This window comes from Pantherophis guttatus, chromosome 9 (assembly GCF_059756535.1).
Source record: "Pantherophis guttatus breed Tessera chromosome 9, ASM5975653v1, whole genome shotgun sequence".
In the NCBI taxonomy this organism is placed as follows: Eukaryota; Metazoa; Chordata; class Lepidosauria; order Squamata; family Colubridae; genus Pantherophis; species Pantherophis guttatus.
The window spans coordinates 11,593,627-11,614,988 of record NC_142071.1 but is presented as its reverse complement, the minus strand read 5'-3'; the positions used below and the strand labels follow the sequence as shown (position 1 = coordinate 11,614,988).

Here is a 21,362-nt window from a genome sequence, read left to right as displayed (position 1 = left end):
TTAGCACACCACAGCAGGTAACCTGACTTTGCATTTGCAACAACCCTGGAAAACGGGAAAGTTGAGTAGGGAGCTTCATGTATCCCACCTGCCATCCGTCACTTGTGCAATCTTTAAGGAAGGTGAAGGATTTGACAGCAGGACCAGGACTGTAACCGGCAGCCTTAACTGCAGGTTGCATTACAATCCTGCTAGGTACAGAGCTCTTCATGCACGCATGTTCTCCAACCGCTCGCCCTCGGGCTTGTAGAGCTGCCCATCTATTCAACACAAGTGTGGCGCGCATGCGTGCTGCAGCTTCCACTTTTACCCGTTGCTTCGCCTCTCTCGACCTTTCCAAAATGGCCGAAGGCGAGGGCCGGTCAGACGCTTCAACCCCGCCTCCTTCCGGCCTCTCCTCCCAATCCCGCTGGCCAGCTGAGCACAGCCTCGAGCGGCGATTGGCTCCCGCGTTGTGTGGCGGAAGCTGGCGCGCTCGGGGGTCCCGGAGGGGCTGAGCGCAGAGGAAGAGGAGGCCCCGCGAGGAATGTGGAGAGCCGGCATGGCTGCCGGGGAAGGCCTGCCGCAGATGCTCCGGGCGGTCCGGGAGCAAGTGCAGCAGGCGGCGGCCCGGAGGCCCCAGGTGCTGTCCCGGGACTGGGGTGGAGGGTAGGACCCGCCGGGGCCCACGCGCGCCGGGGTCTGGATGGGCTTCGCTGAATCGGCCCTGCGCTCGGACTTCGCATTGGGTGCTGTGGGCTCTTCCGCGGCCGGAGCGGCGGGACTCCCCGCAGACGGTCGGCGGGCGCCTTCCAGGGCTTGGGGACTACAACTCCCATAACCTTCAGAGGCCGCCCTGGCTGGGAGGCGTAGTCCCCGCGCCTCTGGAGCTCCTCGGGCGGCGAAAGGCGGAATCAGCTGCGAGACTCTCAACCTTCCCATTGCTTCAAATCCAAATCCTGTGTGGGAGGAGATCCTTTTCCGACCCACAAATCTGACTCAAAAGGCTTTTTTATTTATTTGCAGCCGCAACTGCTTTCACCCCTGCCCGGGGCCTGTGGGAAAAAGGGCGGCCTGCAAATATATTTATTTATCCGATTTATATCCCCCTCCTCTGACTTTTGCGGGGCGCCAGGCGGCTTGCAATACAATACATAAAATGCACAATCTAATTTGTTTAAAAAAAAAAAAAACCCAACAACTAATATGTTATTCTTAGCTGCATGCTTACCACAAAATAGAACGTATAAAATGCACAATATGAAAATGTTTAAAGTATGTATGCATTATCATTAGCTGCATGGTTTACAATAAAACAATGCTTAAAAGACACAACATAAAAATAAGTTGACATATGTATTATTATGAAATGATTAGCTGTGTGGAGAATGGCTAGGTTGATGGACACCTGATTGAGTTAAATCAGGTCATGGGGAGAAACTTGCCTTCTGCTGCCTCCCCCCCCCCCCCATTCATTTCAATTTAATATCAGCCTAGCTGTTCTAGGCATCTGATGAAGTGAACAGCACCTCTCAAAAGCTTTTGCCGTTTAGTTCAATTTGTTAGTAGGAAAAGGGGATCCCAGGCTTCTCCTGAAAATTTAATCCCCAACCTAACTCTCCAATAATAAATTCCATTGTGCTTGATCATACTTGTCCCAAGTGAAAGGGGTGAGGCTTCTAAAGATGCAGAATCCTTTTGTCTGTGAGAATGTCCATTCGTTTTTAATGCATTCTTTAAGGTGCAATAAAGCTGTTATTTTTTACATGTTATTCATCACTATAGTTAGATAAACCGAATATAGGAAATCTTTGACAACTTGTTTTTATCCAGCAGGCTTGGGAAATCCTAGAGATAGGGGAGCCCTTAAGATGGGCTCTGGTCTGTTCACCCATGTATTAATTTTATTTGTACTATTTGTGATCAACTATTTTTTAAACTAACTGGTGGCTTATTGTATGCCCAGAGATGGGTACCTATATAAATCCAATAAATAAATAAATAATTTTCCTTATTCCTGGAATATACAATCTGGTCCTCTCCATGTCTTTTGGATTGTGTCTGCCTCAATCCTTGGACAACATTGCCAATGAACAAAGTTGCAGGAATGATCCAAAATGTGAAAGGGAACCAGGTTGCCCTCCTTTTGTTTGCTGTTACCTGATATGTTGATGGGTCTTTAGTGATTGCTTTCCACATTCCGCTTATCAGAAAGCCTGTATAGACTGCTCATCTTCTTTTTTTTTCTTTGCAAATGCAGACCTTACCTACCATGCCACCTCGTTTAGTGGCTGTCAGTAAAACCAAACCAGCAGAAATGGTCATTGAGGCTTATAATCATGGACAGCGCAGCTTTGGAGAAAACTATGTGAGTACCTGGCTTAATCTAAGGTTGAAAGATGGGAAGGAACAAGGCATGAGCCTCCTGGCGCCCAGTCTAATTGTTAAGATAGGATGGGATGAGGTAAGATAACCTTTATTGTCATTTTTTACTGTGAGCACACTGGCACACATTAAAAATGAAATTGCCTGCTCCCAAAAGAAAGTACATCTACCCGTACACACATATAACACATGTACATACAATATATCACAGAAGTGAGTACACCCCCTCACGTTTTGTAAATATTTAAGTATATCTTTTTATGTGACAACACTGAAGAAATGACACTTGGCTACAATGTAAAGTAGTGAGTATACAACTTGTATTACAGTGTAAATGTGCTGTCAAAATAACGCAACACACAGCCATTAATGTCTAAACTGGTGGCAACAAAAGTGAGTAGCTTATTAGTAATCTATGACTATCTCTAAGTGTTGCATCTTGCTGAATGTTTTGCTGATTCTTGATGAATGTGTTTTATTTTTCTTTATGTACACTGAGAGCATATGCACCAAAGACAAATACCTTGTGTGTCTAATCACACTTGGCCAATAAAGAATTCAATTCTGTTCTGTTCTGTTCTATTCTGTTCTATTCTATTCTATTCTATTCTATTCTATTCTATTCTATTCTATTCTATTCTATTCTATTCTATTCTATTCTATTCTATTCTATTCTATTCTATTCCATTCCATTCCATTCCATTCCATTCCATTCCATTCCATATATATGTATATGTATATATAATATTTATATTTGCTGATAAAGAAATAATTTATATTTATCAGCAAATACAAACTTGGTATAAAATGGTTTGTTGTGAATCTGACTGTTTGAGGGCTTCTGGATTGGAGCTGAAAGGCAAAAGGGAAGCAGTATGCTCCCTCCCCTGGCTCAGCTGATAAAGGGAGGAGAACTTCTGGCTCAGAGATTAATACAACTAAAATGCAGGCAAGCCTAGTTCGAATCTGAGTAAGGGTAAACTGACTGAATATAGATGATTCAGCCTCCACCCAGAAGGTAACAAGGAAAACTTTATTTTGACTTTGGAACTTGCCAGCTAATGTTAAATCAGGCTAATCATTCCTGAAGCAAAGAAAATTAAAGATGCTAACATAAGATCCCTGAGTTGCTTCAAGTAAGGTTGCTGCCACTCTTTATTTTTCAGCTGCTTGAAGTATACATATGCTCATTCATCATATCTTCCAGCAGAATGCAACCTCCTCTGAAAAAGGTTGAGGTTGTAAAAGCAGTTAAAATTTATTTGAGTACTTCCCAACAGAGAGAATTGATACATATGTGAAATGTATGTATTATCTTTCATTTTATGATTTACCTACCACTATGTAGTAGTGTTGATACATATGCGAAGTTAATTTGTTTTTATAACCCTAATACGTTTATTTAAGCAAATACATTTCTGTTGTATTTGCTGAGCACCACATTTCTGTTGGATGTACATGGACAAAGATAGTACTGTTTATTCAGGAAAAAATGAGCAGGTGGCGACACCATGCATAGTTTGGGCAGAAGTTTCTTCTCTTACCTGTAACTTACTTTCTTTCCTGTAACTTACTTTTCCTAATGCTCTTTTTTTTTTTTTTTTTGCATTGTCAGTTATGACAGTCTGCATGAAATAAATGAAAGTAAACTTTGAAACCTTAATTGGATGTTTTTATTTTCCATAGGTCCAAGAATTATTAGAAAAGGCATCAGATTCCAAAGTAAGTAGGGGTATGTGTATTTCTTAGATAAAAATTTCAAGTAGTCAGTATTCTGATCAATGTAGAACATATCATTGTTGGAATAAATTAACTACTCATTTGTTCTGCAGAAGATTCCTCCCTGTTGAAATTTTGAACTTAATCTAGGCCTAAATAAAAGATATAGAACTTGAACAAGGTGGTTCTTTGTCCTTGAGAGTTCTAGTAATTTGAAACAATTTTCTCATCTGGATTGTTCTGGAGTCTAGTTGGGGTTATTAACAATAGTAATTAAGTAAAGTTAAACATGAACACACAGCAACAACAATACACACACACATATAAAATGTTGGTTGATATTTGTGCCTTTGTTTGAAAATTGCAATTTTTTTGTGACTTTTAATCCTGTATATCTTTATATAGCAGTTTTGTTGGATAAATATAAAATAATGCCATTAAATTTCAAGCCAGAATATCACATACCCTGTTGTCTCAATCTTAGATTCTTTCTTCTTGTCCGGAGATTAAATGGCATTTTATTGGCCATCTGCAGAAGAGTAATGTCAACAAGCTAATCGGTAATTATATTTGCTTTTAGTACTGATTTACGAGACAGTAGGGGGAAAACTTATTATAGCAAGAAAGGCCTGATGTGATATGTTCAATTTAAATGAATGTCTTACTTTGCTTTGGAATTTCAGATTATGATGTGTGGTTTTTTTATTATTATTATTATTAAATGTATGTACCACCCATCTCACTATCAAGTGACTGTGAATTAGTTAGTTGAATGGAGGGATGAAATAAAGCATAGGAAATGTTTGTGATCAGATTATATTGGACAAGGAACAGTCTCTTTTCTGTGCAAATCTTCCAATCTTAGGAATCTATGCCTTATTGTATTTAATTATTTTGAGCCATCTATGTAAATGGTGCTTAATAAATGATTAATACGACAGGTGTATCCAAGAGACTTCTAGAATTGATGCAAGAAAGCAGAGGTAGTGGGAAAATGCATAGAATCTTGAACAAACATACAGCCAATTCACTGAACTACATTAGTCTAATTCAATGTATTTTAAGTATCAGTGGGAACAAACCCTCTTCCACTCTCATAACTTATTAACCACTTGCTATTGAATTTAGCTACTTGCTATTGAATTTCTCAACAGAGTCTGCATGGTTGGTTTCTCAGCAGGGCCTACATGGCTTGTTGTGGAATTTTGGAAGTTGAAGTCCACATTGTCTTAAAGTTGCCGTGGTTGAGGAACACTGGTCTAGTGTACGTCACAAATGATATTTGCTAAGACCCTTTTTTATTTGTTTTAGTGGTGCCAAACCTATTTATGCTGGAAACAGTGGATTCCATTAAACTGGCAGATAAGGTGAACAGTACTTGGCAAAAAAAGAACTCTTCTGAAAAGCTAAAGATCATGGTGCAAGTAAACACCAGTGGAGAAACAAGTAAGTAGACCAGGTGTTGTTCTTCCACACACAAACATGACTGAGTCATGATAAGGTTTTGGCTGGTTTGTCTGCTTGACTATAAAGTCAAGAAGCTCATTTTTGAGAATTTCTGACGTACACATTCAAAGGCTGGAGAAAAGTGACATCTATACTTTGCAGAGTTTGGTAGGATATATGTAAAAGACATGGGCCTACAGGTGTGCATGCACAGAACCTTACAATGTTTGGATTTGAAATCACTTGGAAAACCTACACCCCAACAACTTTACTTACGGGCTTCCCTTTACAGATACCACACCAGTTGTGCTGAGGTAGTTAAATGGCCAGCAAATGACTCCAAGCAAATGACTCATTCTCCATGAGTATGGAAGAATAGTGTGTCAATAGTGATTTCATTAGTCTTAGATAAAGAGTCTCTCTTATCATAATTGTGAATGCATCTTCCTTCAGAGAACTCCATCCACAGAAAGTGCATTGATATATTCTCTATTATAGGTAAACACGGGCTTCCACCAGGGGAACTAATCACAACGGTGGAACACATCCTTCAGAAGTGTACCAATCTAGAATTTGTTGGTTTGATGACAATTGGAAGCTTTGGGCATGATCTCAGTAAGGGTCCCAATCCCGATTTCCAGGTAGGTGAAATTTTGAGAGATAATACTGATAGGTAAATCTTGGCTTTTAAGGAAAAGATTGAGCTATGTTTTTCCCCCTCCCCCAACCTCTCTCTCCAGTTGTTAATATCTCTGCGTCAAGAACTGTGTGAAAAGCTCAGCATCCCAATTGAAAAGGTTGAGCTGAGCATGGGGATGTCTACAGACTTTCAACACGCAGTAAGTCTGTTTGTCATTTTGCCAAAGATTATCAGAAGCCTTTTGACATTGTCATCTTTCCCATTGAAGGAAGCTACCAAGGGGTCTAGATAATCTTTCCTAACCTAATACCCTCCTAATCTGTCAAGTTGTAAATGAATGGACTTATTTCCAATTAAGTGGAATGGTCCATCTATTCCATTATCATCTAAGGAACAGTTAAACAATGGACCAGTTGATCTAGAAAGTAGGCAAGTTCTTTCTCTTTGGATTTATTCAAAGAAAAGCTAAGCATCATCAGCTGGAACCTTTCATTCAGAACTCTTACCATCTGAACTTGGTTTTTTTGGTGGGATGCAAAGCATGTAATTTACTACAGGACATTAATTGTGGTGGATTCCACTATGGCTTGTCCATCATGATAGGCTACAGGGAGCTATAATTCAAAGACAGCACAGCTCTATATTCAGAAGATTAATAGGCATCTCCTATTAGAAAGACTAGATAGAAGTCCTTAAATTCTGAGATTATAATGGGTAATTGCTAGAGTAGACAGTACTGGCCAGATGCACCAGATGTGCTCCTATAAATCAGCTTGTATGGCTTCAGAGTTTTGATTCATTCATTTTGATTGGAATAGATGTTTTCTACTATTGCCATTTGATCAGTGGGCCTGTGAGGCAGGCTGTCTCGGTTCCATTCCACCAGTTGCCTAAAACCAGTGTTTCTCCACACTAGCCAACGATAGGTGTGCTTCAGAAGCCAGAAATCTCAGTTGCCAAGGTTGTGGATCTCCATTCTTGCTCCAGATTCCTAGCTAAGGGCGAAGGAGGTTCCGTCAGTTCATGTCACACTCCTAACAGTGATTCTTTCTCTCACCTTTAACTGAACAGATTGAAGTGGGGTCTACCAACGTCAGAATTGGGAGCACCATCTTCGGAGAGCGCAGCTACCCCAACAAACCTGCTAGCGACAAAACCCAGAAGGACGTTAAAGACAGGTTGGAGAATTTGACTCTGAAGGAGAACTAATAGCAGAGGCCCAACAGATTCCCTCTGTTGGAGAGAATCTGCTTGGAAACCCAGGCACTTGACTCTTCCTTTGTACTGATGGCAGTGGAGCACTAGCAGGTAATTGGCAGGTGTGACAGGGTGTGACAAGGACTTCAGCACCTGTACCTTTATTCTTGTATATCCATTGAGGTTGCATTTATAGAAAAAAAAACAGCAGCACCTGTGATTGACTTCAGTACTTTAACTGCAGTGACTTTAAATAGCTACACTGGGTAACCATTTGATTTAAACTGGACTTGGTCTGGGCAAAATACCATTTCCAGGAGTGGCCATGATGCATTTCCAATTAGAGTCATGTTTCTCGTTTGCTTCCCCTTGAAGCAAGGTTGCCTTACGGAAAGGTTATTCTCCACCCTTCCACTCTCAAAGCTTTTATGGGTCAACTTCTGTGCTTCATCTAAATCTTTGCTATCTTTAATCTTTTTGTGGCATTTCAGAAAACATGCTCAGATTGGGTGGTTTGCTAAGTAGCCCGCAGGGGAAGGATAGATAGGGATCCCAATGAACATCAAACCTACCCCTGGATGTGAGATTTGGAAGAGATTGCAGCTGAAATTGTTCTCGTAGCTATTACCACTGCCGACTAGCTCTGCTGTACCATTTGCTCTATAATGTAGTCTTGGGGTTTCTTTCCTTTATTTGAATCAAGTAAAGTTTGGAACAATTCTGATAGGAAGCAGGATGGCTCTGCTTGTAAAAGCCAAGAAACCTGCTGGCTCTGCCGCCAACGTGCAGGGTTATCTCTTAACCGTCCTGTGCCTGATCCCTATATGAGAAATGGGGCTGACCTACCTCACGTGGCAAATCAAGGGGTGGCTGGGTGCGAAACCTCTCCCCCTCGTTATCATCATTCCATAGGAAAGGCAGTGCAGCTGCAGAATAAAGCAGCTTTCAGTGTCTGCCTAACCGACAGCCAAGCAAGATCTTGCAGCCAGCCATGATTTGCTCGCCTGTGCATTAACACGCACAGACGAGATTGGTGGAATTGCAAGATTGGAAGTGGCACATATGCAAATAATGGTTTTCCAGGGCAAACTTCAGAATTTCTGCATTTTAATGCAAAGCTCTGTCTTTCCAGGTTTGATGTCTGGGATGTTAGTAAATGATGATGGGTTTTATCTCCCACTGTATATATTTTCACCCATCTTTAAAAAGTATACCTTGACTAAAATCTTATTGAAACAAAATGCATTGCTAAAGATCCATCGAAATAGTCATCCTTCCTTCTGCAAACCCCAGTTGGTGAAAATGTTTACCGTGGAATCTGTTTTGTAACTCATATATTGACAATCTACTTGAAAGCCTGGCCTCATGATGTATGTGATCTTGGCAGAAATATGTGTTAATTTTTTAAAAAAATTATCCTCTCCTTTTTCCTCTAGCAAAATGCTTCTAGCTCTGTGCATCTCTGGAATAATTTAATGGTGTATCTTTGAGTCCATTGCGATATAAAACACATGCTTGACTCGTAGAAAGCTCCAGATTTAACCCCAGTACCCCCAAATAAAAGGGTAGCAGATTATGGGTCTGAATTCTACTTGGCATTTTCAACACCCAGTAGCAATTGTAGAATGCATTGGACTTATCAGGTGAGATTCCTTATCCAGGTAAAAGCCAGTTCCCTTTATTTCTAATTTTGGAAGTCATTTGATCGTTCACATCTTTGACTCCATCTTTATGCTACTAAAGCTCTCACGTCTGATTGTTTGTAAACTTCAAATGGGCAAAATGTTGCATTCACAGGGCAACAGATTTTGAATCGATGTACCTCAAACAGGCTACCATACAGAATGCATCCAAAATCCAGGATCCTGCGAGCTTCCTAAAGTGGGGAAGCCAGCAGGAAGTTGGATATCACTCCCGCTCCTCCTGCTATTTTGCCTGCTCGTGGTCATGCTATTTCTGTGTTTAAGTAAGGAAATATTTCTGAAATGGTGACCCAACAGGGTTGTCTGGTTCTAATATAAAACTGCAAGGTACAGAACATCCTGTTAGCCAGTCTTTTACAGCACAGGTGCAATGCTAAATGCAGTCCCTAAGCTCCACAGTCCTTTCTTTGTCTTAAGAATAAAACTAGTTGTGAACCGAGATACTATGCTGCTTACTAAGCTATTAAAGATATATATTTTTTTCCTTTTTCTGTCCTGTGGTGGTGTGGATGTTTTAGCAGAGAGCCATATGCATCTTGCCACATCCAGGACTTTGGTTTTGGTGTCTGGTGAGAAGAGTGTAGTTGTTCAGAAAGTCTATTACTGGACTAAGGGAGGAGTGTCTGTCGCTCTAGGGACAGCACCAAGCTAGGGTGACATGGAGAAGGTGGGCAAGCAGATGGCACTTTTGAAGAATGCCAAGAAGAAGTCAATAATGGATCTTCAGGTGCCTGGTGCTGTTAAGACAAAGAATGGATTGCAGATGCCCTTTTCATAGGCCCTTGAGGTCATACCCCTAAGACTGAGCTGGTCCCCAAACATGTTCAGTGAGAAATAGCAGAGGGGCAATAGGGTGCCTTCAACCTTGCATTTTCTCCTCAACCTCACTGTCCATCCCCAAAAGTGGTCCTGGCCTCGCCACATATACAGGTAGTCTTCGACTTGCAACAGTTCATTTAATGATCATTCAAAGTTACAATGACACTGAAAAAAGTGACATAACCATTTTTTACACTTAGGACCATTGCAGCATCCCTATGGTTACTTGATTTACATTCGGATGCTTGACAACTGACTCAGTTGCAGTGTCCTGGAGTTATGTGATCTCCCTTTGTGGCCTTCTGACAAGCAAAATCAATGGGGAAACCAGGTTCACTTAACAAAACTTTGTGCAGCTCAGAAGCCCACAAATACTGCATCCATCTGCCCTACAGGTTTTTAGTTCAGAGCGAAGTACAGGTAATCCCTGGGTAACGAGCATTCCCTTAGCAAACGTTCAAAGTTACTCGATAAGCACTCCCTAGCATTTGCAAACAAGTTCCGAAACTACGAATCTTGCAGCACCACAGCAGTTGTTCACCCTTACGAACAACCGCAGAGTGTCTGGAACATTTGTCCTGAACATTGCCAGCCGAAATGGAGCTTCCAAGGGGTGGATCCGCCACTCCAGGCCTCCGCAGGCTTCCCCCAGCCCATTGCTGGCCAAAATGGAGCTTCCGGGGGGTGGATCTGCCCTTCAGAAGCTCAATTTCGGCAGGCAACATGCCAGGCAAAGCCTGTGGAGGCCTAAATGGAGCATTGAAGGGGTGCATGTGGCTGAGAGGCTGGAAAGGAGACAGCTTGCTAGATCTTCACAAGGTAAGTGACCCTGTGCGGCAGGTTGGGCGGGGGGGAAGCGATTGTGGGGAGCATGAGGTATTTCAGTGGGTTGGTGAGGTCTTGGGTGGTCTTAGGCAGGTGATCAGTTCCATCACTAGGCCTCCCATGGCCTTCCCCACCCTGAATTACCTCGTGCACTTTACGAGCCTCACATTCAATTAGCGAATGCGTGGGCGAAAGGAGGGAGTGATCTCGTTCAAGGTACGAGATTCATTCCCACAAATCCTCGGTTACAAATGGAATGGGCAGGCTCCATTACGTTCGAAACTCGAGAACTACCTGTACTACCTGGTCTTATGACCACAATTGGGCTCAGAATTTCCATTGTTAAGCAAGACAGTGGTTAAATGAGTGGCGCTCTGTTTTATTACCTTTTTTGCTACCATTAAGCAAATCACTGCAGTTGTTAAGTAAATCATGTGGTTGTTAAGTGAACCCGGCATCCCGCATTGACTTTGCTGTTTGGAAGCTGGCTGGGAAGATCACAAATGATGATCACATGATTCCGGGACACTTCAGCGACCATAAATAATACTATTTGCCAAGCCCCCAAATTTTGATCACATGACCATGGAGAATGGTTGTAAGCGTGAGAACTTAAAAAAAATGTTGTAAGTCACTTTAAAAAGTTGTTGAGACTCTAGAAAGAGTGCAGAGAAGAGCAACCAAGATGATTAGGGGACTGGAGGCTAAAATATATGATGAACAGTTGCATGACCTGGGAATATCTAGTTTAATGAAAAGAAGAACTAGAGGTGACATGATAGCAATGTTCCAATATTTCAGCAGTTGCCACAAAGAAGAGGGAGTTAAGCTATTCTCCAAAGCATCTAAAGGCAGGACAAAAAGCAATGGATGGAAACTTAATAATGGAGAGAAGCAACTTAGAACTAAGGAGAAATTTCCTGACAGAACAATTAATCAGTGGAATGATTTGCCTCAAGAAATTGTGAATGCTCCAACACTGGAAGTTTTTAAGAAGAGATTGGACAACCACTTTTCAGAAATGGTATAGCATTTCCTGTCGGAGCAGGGGGTTGGACTAGAAGACCTTCAAGATCCCTTCCAATTCTGTTATTCTATTATTCTACGCTACTTTTTTCAAGGCTGTTGTAATTTCAAACAGTTGCTAAAGGAATGGTTTTAAGTTGAGGACTGCCTCTACAATCTCAAGGAATCACGCTGTTGGGTTCAGAGTTCTTTCATTGTTTGCAGTTTCTTACACAAAGCAATCCTCTTTAGAAAGGAACTATAGATTGATAGGCGATACTTTCCCATCTTCTCCAAATTTCAAAGGAGAACATGTGTACACTTGTATTCTTGTGTGGTGGGTTCTTATGTGCATGTGTATGGAAATCCTGGGAAACTAGAATGAGACTGTAGGTGGCACCATTGGTTCATTCTCAAAGAGCAAGAATTCAGAGTTTATTATTGTCAACTCTGTTTCTGCTTCAGAAAGTGAAAGAATGCCAGAAAATTGAATTTCAGTTTTTTTTTAAAAAAAGAAGTGTTTGTTGTTCACTATGTATGGAGCACATATCCGCTGATAAGAATAAATTGTTTTATCAGTGATAAACACTTTTAATATCCCAAACTGATATATTAGGGAATTTGCTTTACCAAAGCTGCCCTAAATGGAGTGAAATAATTGGAAAGCTAAAATCCATGAAGGTATTCTTCAAATATTTATTTATTTATTTTATTTTATTTATATGCCGCCCTATCTCCGCAGGACTCAGGGCGGCTCACAACAATAAAATATCCGAATAAAAATGTGTTAAAATACATGTTACACCCCCCACCCCCCAAGTCTAGGCTGAACAACCATGTTGTTAAGTCGCAGCAGAAGGTCAGGGGCCAACCGGAGTCCCAGAGGAAGTTGGTTCCAGAGGGTGGGAGCACCCACAGAGAAAGCTCTGCCTCTAGGGGTTGCCAGTCGACACTGTCTAGCTGACAGCACCCTGAGTAGGCCCTCCCTGTGAGAACGCAGCGGGCGATGGGGAGCTGTTGCTGGTTGCAGATGGTCCGACAAATATCCTGGACCTAAGCCATGTAGGGCTTTATAGGTCATCACCAGCACCTTGAATCTCACCCGGAGGGCAACCGGCAACCAATGCAAGTTGCGCAGGAGAGGTGTAACATGGACGTATCAGGAACCACCCATCACAACCCGCGCGGCTGCATTCTGAACCAGCTGAAGCCTCCGGATGGTCCTCAAGGGCAGCCCTAGGTAGAGAGCGTTGCAGTAGTCAACATGGGAGGTGACTAGCACATGAGTGACTGTGCGTAGGGCATCCAAATAAGAGTCCAAATAAGGGCGCAACTGGCACACCAGGCGGACCTGGGCAAACGCCCCCCTGGTCATGGCTGTTATATGATCTTCTAAACTCAACCGTGAATCCAGGAGGACACCCAAGTTGTGTGCCCTGTCTACCGGGGGTAACGCCTCATCCCCTATAGATAAAGATGGAACCTCTAAATCGGACCGGGATGCCGGTACCCACAGCCACTCGGTCTTGGCAGGGTTGAGCTAAAGCCTGTTCCTCCCCATCCAGACCCGTACTGCCTCCAGGCACCGGGACATCATGTTGAGGGCATCACTGGGCTGGTTCAGGGTGGATATAAAAAGCTGGGTATCATCAGCGTACTGATGATACATCACCCCGAAACCACGGATGATTCACCTAGCGGCTTCATATAAATGTTGAACAGAAGAGGCGAGAGGACCGACCCCTGGGGCACCCCACAACTGAGGGGCCTCATGGCCGACCTCTGCTCCCCCGCTAACACCTCTTGCGTACGACCTGAGAGGTAAGAGGAGAACCACCGCAAAACAGTGCCTCCCACTCCTAGCCCCTCGAGACCTCGCAGCAAGATACCATGGCCGAAAGATCTAATAGGACCAGAACAGAGGAATAACCTCTGTCCCGAGTCCTCCAGAGATCATCCACCAACGCGACCAATGCTGTCTCCGTGCTGTAACTGGGCCTGAAACCCAATTGGTACGGATCTTATATATATCTTGGTATGTCATATAAACAGAGGCAAAGAATCAAAATCACATGAAGTATTAGTTCCATTTTATAAAACCTTCATAAGACCACACCTGCATGCACTTCTGGTCACCACATTACAAAAAAGATGTTGAGACTGGAAAAAGTGCAGGGAACAGCAACTAAGATGACTAAAGACCTGGAGACTAAAATATACAAAATACTGTTGCAGGAACTGGGTATGGCTAATCTATAAAAAGGACAAGTGGTGACATGATAGCAGTATTCCCGTATTTGAGGGGCTACCACAAAGAAGAGGGGGGTCAACTTATTTTCCAAAACACCAGAAGGAACAACATATGGAAACTAATCAAGGAGACAAGCAACCTGGAATTGAAGAGAAACTTACAACAGAACAATTAACCTGTAGAAGGGCTTGCCTTCAGAAGTTGTGAGTGTTTCATCACTGGAGGTTTTTAAGAAGAAACTGGACAACCACTTGTCTGAAATGGTACAGGGTCTCCTGTGTGAAGACTAGAAGACCTCCAAAGTACTTGCTAGCTCTATTATGACTAGAAATATTGGGTTTTCAAAGCAACGTCATTCTTACAGCTCTAAGTGATGCATTTCTTCGATATATTGAGAGCAACAGGCTAGTGAATTAGAAGTAATGGTTTTGTGGAGATCCCATCTGCTATATTTTTAGAACAACCCAGTGAGCTAGAATGGTGGATTGATTAGACTCCAGTGAAGATCATAGTAAAGTAGGAATTTGAACCCAGGTCATGGGTGTTAGTTGGATACCATAACTGTTATATTAGAGCTGGGCTATATGTTGCCCTCTGGATGTTCTGAACTTCAGCTCCTATCAGTTCCACCCGGAATGGGATTGTGGGATTTGTATGGTAGTTCAAAATATCTGAAAGGCCTCAGGTGGGTCATCCTTACATTACCAAAACAAGGACCCTACTAAAAAGGCCAAAAAAGCTAATGCAGTCCTAGGTTGTATCAACAGAGGGATAAATAAGTAAATAAATAAGAAACACAATTGTTTCAAGGAAAGGGGAATATATGTAGAATCTGTACTTTTGAAATAAAGAATAAAAATAAATAGCAATTGTTTGAAAGAGGAATATATAGGGAGAGTCTCACCCTCTGCTTTTGAGAAAGGGAAGGAAGGTGGGGGAAGAAAAAATAATGTTTTGAGGAGAGAGAGGAATACATAGAGAGTCTCACCCCCTCAGCTTTTGACTACATCCAGGAAACAAAAAAAGGTGATTATTCCAGTTGCTGGATCAGACGGAGAAAAATTCCTTGGGAGTTTAGTTTCTTCAGGTTTCAAGAAAGTACTTTGTCTGCCTTCAGCACTGAAATGGAGAAACTGTTTATTCAGTAGCTATTAGATTTCCTCTAGGAAAGCAACGCTGAAGCTGTTTTTATTGGCGGTAAGTTAGAAGGATTTGGGCTGTAATTCTCACTGGGGCGGTCAAAACCTGTGCTTGGGCAGTGCTGCTTCCAACTACTAGTAAGTAGAGGCTCACATAACAGCATACTCCTTCCCTCCCAAAACAAATAGGAAATCTGGTATGGGGGGCACTCTTGTCCCCTCAGGCAGATGATAAATGCCAAGAGGCCACTGCGAGGCTGCACTTTCTGCTTTCTAGAGAATCGGAGCAAGGGCAAAATCAGTCTGGCCCCATTCATCACCCAGGGACAGGACAGCTGTTGCCATTCATATTTGTACCTTCCCTCCCCTCCCCTTTCATTTTTTTTCTTTTTTTACATTCCAAATCTATTCTTTCCATCAGCGTATTTTGATTAGAATTGCAAGCCCCTTTTCTCTCGGGTTGTGTTTTAATGGCAGAGAGAAACCTTATGACAAGAAGTTTCTCCTGCAAAGGATTACAGATAGTCTTCGAGTTACGATCACAACTGAGCCCAAAATTTATGTTGCTAAGGAGCCTGGATAGCTCTACAGACTAAAGCACTGTAATTTAACACCAGCTGTCTGCAATTAAAGTAAGTTCGAATCTTGCCAGGCTCAAGGTTGACTCAGCCTTCCATCCTTTCTAAGGTAGGTAAATTGAGGACCCAGTTTGTGGGAGCAATAAGCTGACTTTGTATAAAATATACAAAAGTATGAAGGCTGTTGCTTAACGCACTGTAAGCCGCCCTGAGTTTCCAGAGAAGGGCGGCATATAAATCAAATTTTTAAAAAAAAACATTTGTAAAGTGTTTTTTCCTATTTTACAACTTTTCTTGCCCCTGTTGTTAAGTGAATCAGTGCATTTGTTAAGTTAGTAACGTGGTTAAGTGAATCTGGCTTCCCCATTGACTTTGCTTGTCAGAAGGTCGCAAAAGCTGATCACAGGACCCCGGGACACTGCAACTGTCATAAATATGAACCAGTTGTAAGCAACTGGGGATGCTGCAACGGTCACAAGCTTGAAAAACTGTTTTTTCAGGGCCATTTGTAACTTTGAACGGACACTAAATGAACTGTTGTTAGTCGAGGACTATCTATATCTGGAAAGATGATGCGATTCTTCAGGCAAAGTAGTCCAATTCACATCACTAATGCCTCTCCTTGGAATAGCACAGTCCTTGTTGCCACCTTTTCTGGAAACGGAACTTGGTATATGAATACACTCAGCATGGTTTCTGACCGGCTTCGCTTTGAGAAATGCAAGTCCTCTTGGTAATTAGGTTGACAGATGTTATTACAGCATCAGGTTAAGTCACCTTTCTGTTTGCCTTCATCAAAGAATAGTTCCAAAGGCCTGGAATTGTGTTTCCCTGGGACGGACGTGAGAGGATTTGGAAGGAGTTGAAAGCAATCTGGTCTATATGCCTCTTGGTCCCTATGGGAAATTGTGTTTGAACTGAGACGTGGGTCTCAGATTTCATATTTCCATCTAGTTTGGATCTGTGGCGCTGACTTGTTTTGAGACTTACAGGGAACAGTGCAGCTGAGAGGTGTCTGGATGGTTTGGGGTGAGGTGGACATTTGGGAGACAGCCTGGCCAAACCAACATCTAGGATCCGGAGCCGGGAAAGGCCAGCCTTGTTGGCTTGCAAGATTAGTTTGGTCTACTGTTTTAAAGTATCAGGCTACAAAGTAGGAGAGAGTGAGTTCGAGCCCTGCCTTAGCCATGAAAGCTAGCTGGGTGACTTTGTGCCACTCACTCAGCCCAGCCCACCTGGCAGAGATGATGTGGGGAAAATAGGAGGAGGAAGTTGTGTTTGCTATGTTCACCACCTTGTGTCATTCATAAAAATAATAAAGGCAGGATACAAACACATAAAAATAATTCCTTGTGAAGTCATTTAGACAGGAAAAGGCACAGAAGTATACCTTTTGGTTATATTATGGTTCGAACAGTTTGTGGAACACAGACATCTACTTTTTATCACTGAGTTTGACCACTGACCCAGAGGGTTGTACTTCTGAGTCAAGTGGATTGTGATCCATCAAAACTCCTGCAATAATATGTACAATTTTTAGGTTCCACTGTTGCCACTTACAATTCCACTCATATATCATTTGAATGAACTGAAGAAGATCACTGGTCTGGGGGTGAAGGGTCAACATAGCAAAAATTGCACCAGTAAGAAGAGAAAGCAAAGGGGTAGGGTTTAAAAAAAAAGTTTACACTACATCACCTGAATTAAACTTACACTAAGACTACTTATCAAAGTATGGGTATTCATCAACTCCTTAATTCAGTATCTGCCTATCCACTTAACTTTAGAATGGCTGCTGCCTGTCATCACAGCTTGCGCCATCATATATTTAATTTGTTTAAACTCTCTTCCATTCTGCCCCACCCTCGGTAATCCATAACTTGCTTTTCCAAAGTAATCTTTCACATGTCTGATTCAGTGGGGTGAAATCTATAAAACTCTGCAAAAGGGTTTGTTTAAAAGAGTTTGAAGTTTGAATACAAATTTAAAGAGGCCTCTGGGAACACCTGATAAGCAGAAAGTTTTGAAGGACTAATAATCAAAATCGGGTTGATAGAAGGCAGTGTAAAGTATGCTAGCTGGGGAATTCTGGGAGTTGAGGTCCATACACCTTAAAAGTCGCTAAGTTTGTAAAGGTCTACCAGGCAGCTGCAACTGATCATCCCAGAGATAGTGAACATCCCTTATGCATCAAGTAAGATTGACAGTCAACATCTAGCATTCAATCCTGGGCATCACTACACAGGCAGGGAAAGAATCATACTTAATACTTGGAGAGGTTCACCAGCCAGCACTGACAATCCTGGCTTAGATCAGCAACATACAATTTTGCCCACAGCAATTTTGTGTGGCACGTTAATGGCTGTGCTCCAAAAGGTGGGCAAGACCTGGTCCTCTTGTGGAGAGTGATGTAGGATTTTGTGTGTTTCAAAGAGGTGAAATTAGCATTCGGAGCTCCTGCCCCCAAGTTGATTCTTGATGGTCACAGAAGTGCATAAAGCTTAAGAGGATTGAAATGGGGAGGGACAGGGCAGCTATTCTGGCAAAGTTTAGGACATGGAGGGACCAGATGTGGCCCTCCATGCCCCTTTCTTAGATGAATCAAAAGATCTTCCAAAGAGATCCTTACTTCCAAGTGCCAGATGAACAGATGGACTGCCAGCAGTTCGATTCTCAATGGGTCAGGGTTGACTCAGCCTTCCATCCTTCCGAGGTCAGTAAAATGAGGACCCAGGTTGTTGGGGGCAAGATGCTGACTCTGGAAACCGCTTAGAGCGAGGTATCAAGCTGTATATAAATCTAAGTGCCATTGCTATTCGTCCCATATGGGAGCAACAAATTCATGGCGCAACCAAAATATTCAACCGAGCCTGCCACTGACTTCCTGGCTCAGAACCCGCAGCAGCTCATGTGAAAGCAGCAAACGCCGAAGAAGGAGACATGCGAGTCCGGTCAACTCCTTCGGAGGCATCTCCCAGGGGGAATGTTTGCTCAGCCGTCCCGAAAGCTGCTTTCAATTTATCTTGCCGGAGCTGCGCTCAAGGCCAGATCGCAAATGACAAGCGGAGCTCAGCAGCGCCGGGAACGGAGCCTCAACAGCTGGGCAAGAGTCCCGGGGGCGCAGCCGAGGCAGGGAACTCCTGCGCCCTCCGCCGTTAACCCCCCAAGCCCTGGCTCCCATCCACGCCCGCCCGCCCGCCCGCCGCGGCTCCAGTTCGGCGACGGCGGCCGAGAGGGAGGCGCTAGGGCCCCGCCGTGGCCGAGGGGAGGGACCCGGCTTACGGCAGCCCCAGCCGCGGGATCCAAGCCTCGCCTAGCAGCCCGGCCGCCGGACATCCTCGCCCAGCCGCGCAGCGGTCCTCCCCGGCCATGCAAGGCGCAGCCCCGGCGGGGACAGACCAGCTCCGGGCAGGCGAAGCGGCTCGGCCGGGGCTGCCTTCGGGCCGAGCGTGACGGCCGGGGCAAGAGGCGGCGGGGCCGGAGCTGCCGAGGTCCCCGGGGCGAGGATGGGCTGAGGATGGGCCGGCAGCCTCCGCCGTCGAGGATGCTCTGGGCGGGCGCCCTGCTCCTGCTGGCGGCGCTGGGGGGCGCGGGCGGGGCGCGCAGTTGCCCCCTCCAGCTGCGCGGCTGCAAGTGCGTGGGCGAGAGGCCGAAGGCGCTGGCCCCGGCCAGGAAGCGGGTCAGCTGCAGCGGCGAGGAGCTGCGGGAGCCGCCGGCGTCGCGCTTCCTGCCCAACGGCACCGTCACCCTGTGAGTAGCGGGCCGAGGCTTAGGAAGGGGGTGGGAGGGCTGGTGGCGCCCGATCCCGCCGCTCCTGGCGCTCTGCGCGCGCTCAGAGGCTACCCGCGCAAGCTGAGCCAACCCCCGCCCTTTACAGCTGCCGAGGCGGATTGAGCGCTCTGCATGTGCTCAGAGGCTTATGGGGGGGGGGGGCTCGAAGGGATGGGGAGGGTTTCAGCAGAGCCACCAGCCCCGCGCCGACGGACAGCGCACAGGAATCAGATCACAATGCCCGCTGCTGGTGACCGTCGGTAATAAGGGCAGCGAAGTGGGACCGAGTATCCTGAGACCATTCCCCGCTCAGTGGATCAGTTGCTAGAGACGCAGGATGCAGCCTGCAGAAACGCATTGGGCACCCTGGCTAGGCACGTTAACTCAGGGGCCGCATCCTCCTGGCTGTGGAAATCAGCCGCTCGCTAGTCCTGTAAACCGGAGTCCTAATGCGCTTTGCTTTGCTAATACGTTACGTGAGCCTGAGGGGGTCTTGATTTTGATCATTTAGATTTAGGGAGTAATATACATTGTGAGAATCTATCCCTTAAGTAATCCGCTGGGGTGCAAAGAAAGCCCCGTCTCTTTCCTAGGAAAGCACTGCAAGCTCATGGGAGTTGTAGTCCGAAACAGCTGGAGGCTGCCTCAGTTTAGAAGTGGCTTCGAGTATTTATGAATTCGATGCCGTTTTATCCCACGTGTCAAGCATTCATTGCCTTAAACGCAGACATTAAGGAGTTTGAATTGGGGGAGGCGGCCCTACAGATGGCTGTACACGTGTCTTCGCATTAAAATGCAGCAAGCCAGCCTTGCAGTGTTGCAGGGGAGGGGGAAATCCGGTTCTGGGAATTCTAGCCATCTGTCTCCCACCCTGTCTGGTTCAGGATTTAGGTGAGAGAGGGAACCTGTAACTGAAGGAGTGGAAATAAGCGGAGGCACCCCTTGTATATTTGAGGAGTTAACATAATTAGTCCCGATTTGCATACTTTCATTTTCCATTCCCTTCAAACGGTTGGCCGCTGCCCCTCAGTTCTGCGCAAGCGTCTAAAATCTGCCCACTTAGGCTATTTTGTACATCTGTGGAAGTCAACAGCAGTAATGCCACAATCTTTTACATTTTTATTGAAAGCTTCTTCTAGATCTTAAAACTCAGCATAAGTTAATGAAGAGGAAAAGCAGTGCAAAAAGAAAGGAAAAAAAAAAGCAAAAGTGCAGGAAAATATAGAAAGAAATAGAGGTGTCTAATTTCTTTTAAGCAAATATAAATACAACCACAAAACTCTCTCTTACTTTGTGACTACAAAAGAAAGCTCACTCTTTTCTATAATCCAGCCTTTTTTTCCACTACTTTTTTCCTCATCGGAATCACAAATCATAAGTTCATTTTCTTTTTGTTTTATACAAAAAAGTCTACAAGGGGTTTCCACGCAGCCATAAATGTAGATATTGGTTTTTTTTTTCTCTCTCTCTAATCAAAGACACTGATGCCATTATGAATGTGCTTCACAGAGATATTTTCCCAGTACAGCAAATGAACGTTTGGCAGATGGTTACTCTATGCATGTGCCAAAAGGCTTTGGATAGCTAGCTGCACGTTGCAAAGTTGGGGGGGAGGGTTGTGAGTGACTGTGGGGGTCTGAGGTCTGGAGGGGAGACATCTGGGCTGAGTGAAACAGTTTCTAGCCTGGGAAAGGTTACAATGATTACTTGTCATGAATGAATTGGCTTAATAGAACTGGAAACATTGTAACCCTGGTTTGCGTGAAAGCATTTAGGAAAAACAAAGCTGGCCAGGGAAATATCTTTTCAGTTCACTATGAGAATTACAGATCTATAGAAGTGATATATAATACTATTAATATTAGAGCAATCAATGATACAATGTTAAATATATTTTCTTAGTAC

At 44.0% G+C, this 21,362-nt stretch overlaps 2 protein-coding genes across 3 annotated transcripts in view; both read left to right on the top strand.

Moving 5' to 3' along the window:
* The first annotated feature begins 325 nt into the window (after positions 1 to 325).
* Positions 326 to 9,560, top strand: PLPBP (pyridoxal phosphate binding protein). Its single transcript, XM_087875659.1, has 8 exons — positions 326 to 622; positions 2,240 to 2,347; positions 4,051 to 4,086; positions 4,568 to 4,643; positions 5,395 to 5,529; positions 6,028 to 6,170; positions 6,270 to 6,368; positions 7,241 to 9,560. The coding sequence occupies exons 1-8, from the start codon at positions 527 to 529 to the stop codon at positions 7,376 to 7,378; spliced, it is 831 nt and encodes a 276-aa protein (XP_087731785.1). The 5' UTR covers positions 326 to 526; the 3' UTR covers positions 7,379 to 9,560.
* A 4,805-nt stretch (positions 9,561 to 14,365) lies between these two features.
* The window catches only part of ADGRA2 (adhesion G protein-coupled receptor A2), a 104,117-nt gene continuing 97,120 nt past the window's right edge, over positions 14,366 to 21,362 (top strand). For both annotated transcript variants that reach the window (XM_087875657.1, XM_034436880.3), the window contains exon 1: positions 14,366 to 19,436. In XM_087875657.1, the coding sequence (XP_087731783.1) occupies positions 18,670 to 19,436 (767 nt within the window). In that variant the 5' untranslated portion in view covers positions 14,366 to 18,669. The remainder of the gene's footprint in view (positions 19,437 to 21,362) is intronic.